The sequence below is a fragment of the Musa acuminata genome, chromosome BXJ2-3, assembly GCF_036884655.1.
Source record: "Musa acuminata AAA Group cultivar baxijiao chromosome BXJ2-3, Cavendish_Baxijiao_AAA, whole genome shotgun sequence".
NCBI lineage: Eukaryota > Viridiplantae > Streptophyta > Magnoliopsida > Zingiberales > Musaceae > Musa > Musa acuminata.
In genome coordinates, this window is record NC_088340.1 from 19,047,182 (window position 1) to 19,055,968 (window position 8,787).

Here is an 8,787-nt window from a genome sequence, read left to right on the forward strand (position 1 = left end):
AGATCGACGATAACAATGGGACATACGATGAGAGGCTATGTGCTTTAGCACTAAAGAAAAGGATACGAAGGGCTGGTTTAAACCAGGGGAGTAAACAAATAAAACAATAATGATACCTTGAGGTTAAGATAGGGGTAATTGGATTTCATGTACTATTTGAGAAAAATAAAAATAGATGGTGCTTTTTGATAAAATTTCTTTAAGGAAAATCGCTCACTTTAATATATATTTTTATTTTTGTTTTTCAAAATATTGAATATATGATTCGCATTAGTTTATCCACCGTTTCAATCAATCATCTAATGTTTGATTTCGTCATAATAACTAAACTGTCAAGAACATTGTGGGTGTTACCCAAATACGTTATTACCAATCTTTAACGAGGATATATATGTGAAAACACGATTTTTGACCACCGTCACGTTGTCCGAAGCCGGTGAAGATGTGTAGACGCAACCTCGGAAGCAACCGCAGCAGTAGAAGACGAGTAGAGAGGCACGAGCGAGATCCCTTATCCACTACCCCTCAACCCTCGCTCTCCGATCGGAACTCTAGGGTAAGCGCTTCCCTTCTTCTCGCTTCCTCTCCTTCCTCCTCCCCCTCGCTTTCTCGTGATCTAGTGAGGCATGCCGTTCAACACGGGACTTTTTCCTGCTCCTACCAGTCGCATTCGCCGGAGTTCGGACTCTTGATGCTTCTTAGCTTGGTCTTTACCGACATCTTGGCAAGTGCGGCCAAGTTGGTGGGTCGGAGGGCGGTTGGTTTTGTCGGAATGAGGATTTCTTCGATGCGTTCCTCGAAGATGGTCATTCGTGGTCTTGATTCCGCCGATTGGAGTTAGATTAGGTGCAAGGCCTGTTTCTTGGAATCGATCCGCTCTCGTTTCTTTACTAACACTATCTAGTTGAGCATTGCTGGTTTTGGTATAGTAGGGGATTAGGGTTTTTGGTTTGATGCTTCGTTTGTGGATCTGCGGTCTGGCATCTGATTTGATGCCTAACTTTTACTGAGTCCTTTCTCGGTAAGAAAATGTCGTGATTTTTCAGATTTTGACTTGAAAACTTGTCCTTTCACACGGGTCGCTATCTCTAGATGAAGATTGAAAGTTGGTACGCCATAGTCTGTTTGATGTGGTCGGGCAAGATGGAGATATTGCATTCTTTGGTGGTGAAAATTCTATTTTTGTTCTCTTCAGTGTGGTTTACTTTTAGGTTGACGTAGGGATGGTTCTGAAGTCAGGCTGGTGTCTTTTGAGCTTGATTTAGAGATGGTTCTGAACAAATAGGCTGGAGCACTTCACTGTCGAGAACCTTTATCTTCAGAGACTGGTTAGGTTTTGTTGGATCTGGGATGCGCAAGGAAACTTACAGTCCTATCGTGCCATAGTTCTGTTTGCAATTTGCGTTTTAAGAAAAATAATTGAATCTTGGTCTTTATGGCCAATTGTTTTCAAGGTTTCATTTTCAGCCATCGCTGCATTTTCTTTATCCTTCCTCTTCCAATACTGGATCTTTATTTTCTTCTTGGCTGCAGCAATCTACAATGTAAGTTGATTGTATCATCTGACATTTACTGTCAGACAAGCAGCGCCACATAGTGCATGTTTTACCAGCCTGAAAGTGTGAACTATCATCCTGATAGGTATAGAGAGTCGGTCCACCTACTTCGTGGCTCCTTTTTGGCCTAATGCGACTGACATAGCATGCATCTGGATTATTTTCCTATGCAGGCATTGTCAAGCTGTAAATGGCGGTGACAGATAGCCAAAATCCATTATTAGGTGTAACCACATGCGGATCTTTGCTGCAGCAGTTGCAGGTAAATTATAATTACTATATGGACATCTTACTTGCATGGTTCAATTGTGAAGCTGACTAAATGACTGCCCTTATATTTCAGCTGATATGGGATGAGGTTGGTGAGAGCGATGAAGAACGTGACAAAATGCTGCTTCAACTAGAACAGGAGTGCTTGGATGTTTACAAAAGAAAAGTTGAGCAGGCTTCAAAGACAAGGGCTCTTCTTCTCCAGTCCTTGGCTGATTCGAAAGCTGAGCTTGCCAGACTTCTTTCTGCACTTGGACAGAAGTCTTTTGTTGGCATTGTGAGTTTCATCGTGCTACACAGATTTCAGCTGACAAGGGATTACCTAAAACTAGAAAGTCCTCCATTTTACTGCTTGCATCATGTGTGCAGAGGGCTCTTCGAAGACCAATTTAGCTTTGTTTCTTGATTTACACTAATTATGCAACTGATTACGAACAACACAAAGTTACGTCTTGCATTCTGTATGTGGGTATATGCAAGGAGAAAATATGATAAAACATGACAATGAGAGGCTATATACATATACAATACAGTTTGTTGGAACTTGGTAGGATCCATGTCTAGTAAGAAAAGTCTATGCTTAGTGGGATATCACCTTGAGCAGTGACAACGTGTTAGATTGGTTGTATATGGTGGGAGAGAGGAAAAAAAAAAGATTATCCTGTATCCTTCATGCATGAATTTGAAGTTTGCCTTCAACTTTGTGGGAAAAAAACAAAAGAGATTATATATGAGTGCATTACTAGTACCTTTTCTCCATCAAATACAACCATCATCTCACCATCCAGGAATGAAAATTACATGATGAATCAAGGTCAAGCGCATTTGTGTCAAATCTAGAGGTTGAATCATATTAGAGTATGTCTTCTTTTTCTCCATTCCTGAAATTTTATTAAGTACCCGATAGGGTTAAATATGAAAATTGTCTTGTGATAGCAATATATGTGAGGAGCTTTCTATTTGTTTTTTGCTTGAAACCTAAAATTAGTCTTACTAAAACAAGGAGTTTCAGCCAGATGGTTATTTCTATTTGTTCTTAAAGAGTCCTTGTTTTTATCAAATTGGTTGTCAGATAACTTTGTTTATGCGGAAAATACTGGTTTCCGAAAGGCTGTTCTACATACGTTCTGAGAACAGAATAAGGTGTTGCTGTCTATTTGGTTCGCACTTTCTCCATCTCGACTTATCCTCCTTATTCTATTTTTTAACTGAAAACATTAACAAAATCACATCTATTTCGAGTCTCAAGTAGTTCCTTACCATTTAAGGTTGGGGCAGACCTGTGAACACATAGGTACGATTGTGATCTAGAGCTCTTCTTTCTGAAATTTGTATCAGATCCTTTTGGTGCCTCTAAGTAGAAGAAAATTCAATAGTTGCCTTTCTTAGTCATCATTTTTTCGAAGACTTATATAGTTGCACCAAATTTGTGGTACATAGGTATCTATCAGACCAAATTACTTTTTTTTCAACAAGTGCAGGATTTAAGCATTTAGATCTTTGGACTATCTTTATGTGCTTACCACTTCTATAATCACAAATAAGGATTTCTTGCGCTAACAATTCATATTTGGTGTTCATCAGCCTGATAAATCCTCTGGCACGATCAAGGAGCAACTAGCAGTTATAGGACCACTTCTAGAGCAACTGTGCAAGCAGAAGGAGGATAGGATGAGAGAATTTGCTGATGTCCAATTACAGATTGAGAAAATCAGTGGAGAAATTGCTGGAACTTTAAATATTGGCGAGCAAATGAGGACACTAATGGTTGATGTGGAGGATTTATCATTGAAGAAGCTGGATGAGTACCAGTCACAACTTAAAGAACTTCAGAAAGAAAAGGTTCCTCATCATAGTGTTGCTGTCTAGTTAATCTTTAAAGCATAATTTTTGTGGTAACATTTGCATCACTATCTTTGCAGAGTGATAGGCTGCACAAGGTCCTTGACCTCGTTAGCACAGTACATGATCTCTGTGCAGTTCTGGGGTTAGATTTTTTCAGTACTGTAACGGAAGTTCATCCTAGCTTAAATGACTCTGTAGATGTACAATCAAAGAGCATCAGCAATGATACTATATCAAATCTTTGTAGAATGGTCTTATTACTTAAAGAAGATAAAAAAATGAGGCTGCAAAAGGTAAGTTATATTTCTCAACATCATGTTGTTGCCTCTTCAGATAGTAGTACTCTTTAGCTTCATTCTAATAGATAAAAAATTATCTGTATGTTTTATTTGATTTTGTTCTTGGCTTTTGGTGTTTACATGAGCGTTCATTTTGAACTTTCATGTTGGGCAAAGCAGAGGCTGAAGCACTACCAGGCATACACTGCACTGCTGTCTGAAATTCTATATTTTTTTCTCATATTATGGGCCTTAAATGAGTTGTCTTTTGTTGATTCTGAATTATTGTAGAGATAACAACTGGCTTTTGTTCTGCCTTGAAGATTGTTACTCATGTTAAAATTGCAGGTTGTTCTCATAATTATTCCAAATTAGCAACTCTTATGATTATCATGATTGTGTACATTCTTTTACGTGTTAAATATGTTTATTTCATAATTGTTCACATGAATGTGGATCATTTTGGACTATTTCCATGAATTCACATGTTAATCCATGCAGAGGATATCTTAAGAGAAAACCTTTTAGTCGCAGTTCTTATCTCATGGATCATAGATTATCAGCATCTTTTTTGTTGTTCAAGTCATCGTACTTAGTGACCTGTATTCTTCAGCTAGACATGGGTTTACTTTGTTATAGTTTACTTAAGGAACATTTTTTTTGTTAATAATTGCCTTTCTTTTATTGGCTGCATCAGATTTATTCAGATTTTGGTTCCATGCTGAACATATAATTGAATGCTATAGAGCATGGAAGTTTCCACCACATCTTTCTTTTGATAGTTCACATTGTTTCATCAAAGAACACTGCATTTTACACAAAAAATGCTATGATGGCCTTCTTTTCTATGGGTGTGCCTTCTGGACAATTGATTTACGTAACATGGATCTGTACATCCTTACAACTGCTACTAGAACAATAAAATTCCTAGTTTTCAACAATTTAGCATCAAATGTATAGTCTTTTTACTCTTATGGAGCTCTTTTCAGAGAAATATCACTACTTATTTGGCTAGGAATTTAGAACTTGCTTGAGATGGTTGTCATTGGGTTGTAAGCAAGTTGTGAAGTTTGGACAATTTGTTTTTGTTCCCATAGTAATGTGGAAGGTCTAGATGAGGATGCAATGGCAATTGCAACTTCAATGGCACTATCTACTCTGCAAATTATAGACAATTAATTAACTTCTTTACATTTGAAGAACTCAAGAAAGCCAAAACATCATTTTTTTCTGGGAAAGAAAGCAAGTCTATAATAGAGTCTAAAATAAGTCTATGGATTTGAATCTTTAAATCTTGTTTTCTTAAAGACCATATCACCAATAATTTCAGCTTCATCTTATTGTCTCTATGCTTGTAAACTGTTCACTTTATTCTCTTTTAGATTTCTATCTGATCCTCACGTAAACCTTGGTTGTCTTCTCATCTAAATTGCACTCTTGTCACAGAAGGTGATGTGTCGAGAGGATCTAACGACTGGTATATGCTCAAACTTGCATATGGCTAACAGAACAGATATATATGTTATTGTCTAACAAAAATGAGGATGCAATAAACTTGATCCTAGTTAATAATATTTCCCATTCATGTGACATTCCCTTTTTTTTTCTGGCATTCATATTATCATCCAAAAAAATTAATTGATTTTATCTCCTTTCGTTTATCAATTTTGGCTTTTTGTCTTGATGTGTTTTCAGCTTCAAGAATTAGCTGCTCAGCTTATTGATCTTTGGAATCTGATGGATACACAAATGGAGGAGCAAGAACTGTTTAGTCATGTAACTTGTAATTTGTCTGCCACAGTGGATGAAGTTACTGTTCCTGGAGCTCTTGCCCTTGATCTAATTGAGCAGGTTAGATAAGAATGGTGAAGTCTTGAAATAAGTTTTTTTCCATCTTCGGGATTGAGGAGATGCTAAAGCTTATCTTTCTTGTGTGCTGTTACATTTGTTTTTTTCTCTGCTTTTATGAAGGCTGAAGTGGAAGTTGAAAGGTTAGATCAGCTAAAGGCAAGCAAGATGAAAGAAATAGCTTTCAGGAAACAAACTGAACTTGAGGACATTTACGCTCGTGCTCATGTAGACATAAATTCTGCTGCAGCCAGAGATAAAATATTGGCTTTAGTTGACTCTGGAAATGTTGAATCTTCACAATTACTAGCAGAAATGGATAATCAGATACTGAAAGCTAAGGAGGAAGCCATGAGCAGGAAAGAAATATTGGAAAAGGTTGAAAAATGGATGTCAGCATGTGAAGAAGAAAGCTGGCTTGAAGACTACAATCGGGTAACTAACTGAATATCTTTCTAATCTTGATTTACTTATTCTTGCACTTGTAACACTTTCGTGCATTATTATTCAGCTTGTTGGACCCTTGATCCTTTGGGCCAACACTAATATGTAATGTTTCTTCAACTTTGTCGCTGCCATTTTATCAAAATCCTCCATTGGTGGGATGTACTTGGACCTAATTCATCGATGAGGCATTCTTTCTCTACTCCCTGTTTCTAGATTGACACACATGTATACTAGGATTCTGGCATTAATTTATGCTAATAATTTTCCTGTCAACTTATTGTTGTCTGCAGGTATATGTTCTAGCATAAATAGTTTCTTCCAGTATGCCATAACTACCTCAAAGCTTCATTTACAAAAAGTTTCTTCTGTAAATTATGCAGATACAGTCAACTTGAAATTTTACATGGTGTCAGTATTTAGGCTATTTTAAAGATGCTATTTTCTAGAGAGTAGTCTGTGACCTGTTGTCCATGCAGTCTTATTGTAGATAATTGAACTCATAGGTACTGTTAGGACAGAGATTAGATTTTGCTGCTCCTTGTCACTGCCCAAGTAATTCTCTAAGGTCAATAGTATATGAAATCTAACCAAATTTGAACTTTGTTATGTATGACTCCTTTTTCAGGATGACAATAGATATAACTCGAGTAGAGGTGCACATTTGAACCTCAAGCGTGCAGAAAAAGCTCGTATACTGGTTAACAAGATTCCAGGTATCTTTGCACAAGCTTGGTGAGATGTATCTATTTCTTCTCTCTTTTCTATGGTCTACTGTCTGCAAGGAAATATTTGCATGTTATGCCATCTGGCAAGAAGTATTTTTTATCCACCTGGTAAGGAAATATGGAAACAGTTGCTTTTCCATTTAAAATATGATATCTTAGGTCCCTTTTCCTGTTAAGTTTGCACTAATTTTGCTAAATAGTCTATCTGATGTAACATGGGCATTTTCAGAGCTTGCATCAGGGGATTGGTAAGTGATAGCAAGTTAACAACTTCTGCAATTATTGGAGTAAAGCCAATGGAAAACAGAACATTGCAATTACTAATTTTTTGAGACCAAGCTATATCGGCTAGAACTGATTTTTTCCAAGATTTAGTACAAAAAAATTGAAGTTCTTTTACTTTTTCCTGCCTTCCAACTGAATCCGTTTATATGGAGGAAGCTAGAAAAAAATTTAAAATAATTGCCTTCATAATTTCTCATCATTTAAGGGTATCTGTATCACTTCTCTTACAGGATCATTCTGGTGCCTTTTACTACTGTTAACTTGAAAATCATAACAAAACTGTTAATTTAGCTAAAAAAATCCTGGTAGTTAAAAGTAACAGAAACATGAATTCGAATTCATGGGCCTTTTGGCAGATTAGATCTGATAGTTGAGTGACATTTTTTTATTATTAGGAATTGATCTACAGCTATGTTTGTGTTCAGCTGGTAAAGCATTTCAAATTCATTCCATAACTAATAATGTTTGATGTTGTAGCTCTTGTTGAGACACTGGTTGCTAAAATTCAAACATGGGAAGAGGATCATGGGATGTCATTCATGTATGATGGTGTTCCGCTTCTTGCTATGCTAGATGAATATACTATGCTAAGGCAGGAAAGAGAAGAGGAAAAACGAAGGCAGAAGGTACTCTTTGACTTGTTTTGATTGTCATGGCAGTGTGAACCTAGTATATGATCACCGACAAGTCCATGGGTGTCTAAATTCTTTCTGTTTGTAAATTCCAGGATCAGAAGCGCATGCATGAGCAACTTGCCACTGAGCAAGAATCTATGTTCAGTTCAAGGCCTAGTCCAGCTCGACCACTCGGCACAAAGAAAGTGGTGGGTCCTCGTGCAAATGGAGGTCCATCAAATGGTACTCCAAGTCGACGGTTATCACTTAATGCCCACCAGGGCAGCACAAATGGTGTGAGGTCTGTGAGCAGGGATGGTAAGAGGGACGGTAACAGGCCAGCAGGTCCAGTGAACTATGTTGCCATCGTGAAAGAGGATGCAGGCTCCCATGTGTCAGGCACTGACCAAGTTCCTGCGTCACCGTGAGATGGTGTCGTGAATGCATTTTGCAGATTTTCTTCTTTGTTACTGATGCAGTCTTATGTTAGGTTGTGATAAGTAATTGAGTAATTATAGTAGAACACCATAGGAAGGTTGACGAGAGGAACCGCTTGAGAAGACCAGTGCTTCATAAATTGGAATGTTTGCTTTCAGAACATAAAATATTTGTCATTGTAAGATGTGCATTAGCTATTTGTTGATCAAAGCATGGCTAGGCTTGCTTCTCCTGCCCATTAAGTCTTTTGCTCATAAGCATCATGTTGACCATTATGTTGCTGTATCTTTTAGCCTCAGTGATGCTTTCATGAGTTGCTCCTTGCAGGTGAAATCATGAAGTAACAACTTCGCTATTTAACTTCACAATCCTGGTAATTTTGCCGCTGATCTTTGTAAAACACATTAAACATCAAAGCGTCCACAGTGCATGTGGCGTTTTTTGTGTTTTTTGACATATTTCAAAATAAGTGAAAAACAAA

At 37.4% G+C, this 8,787-nt stretch overlaps 1 protein-coding gene across 1 annotated transcript; it reads left to right on the forward strand.

The window, feature by feature from the left end:
- The first annotated feature begins 403 nt into the window (after positions 1-403).
- LOC103978180 (65-kDa microtubule-associated protein 1) lies at positions 404-8,542 on the forward strand. Its single transcript, XM_009393885.3, has 10 exons — positions 404-556; positions 1,730-1,818; positions 1,900-2,103; positions 3,411-3,668; positions 3,749-3,964; positions 5,645-5,800; positions 5,921-6,232; positions 6,870-6,957; positions 7,732-7,880; positions 7,982-8,542. The coding sequence occupies exons 2-10, from the start codon at positions 1,747-1,749 to the stop codon at positions 8,294-8,296; spliced, it is 1,770 nt and encodes a 589-aa protein (XP_009392160.2). The 5' UTR covers positions 404-556; positions 1,730-1,746; the 3' UTR covers positions 8,297-8,542.
- The last annotated feature ends 245 nt before the right edge of the window (positions 8,543-8,787 follow it).

Bases quoted from the DNA above. Each gene is read 5' to 3' on its own strand.
- LOC103978180 (XM_009393885.3), top strand. From the start codon at position 1,747: ATGGCGGTGACAGATAGCCAAAATCCATTATTAGGTGTAACCACATGC. The intron at 3,965-5,644 runs GTAAGTTATATT...ATGTGTTTTCAG, and splicing joins AAAAAATGAGGCTGCAAAAG to CTTCAAGAATTAGCTGCTCA. The intron at 6,958-7,731 runs GTATCTTTGCAC...TTGATGTTGTAG, and splicing joins ACTGGTTAACAAGATTCCAG to CTCTTGTTGAGACACTGGTT.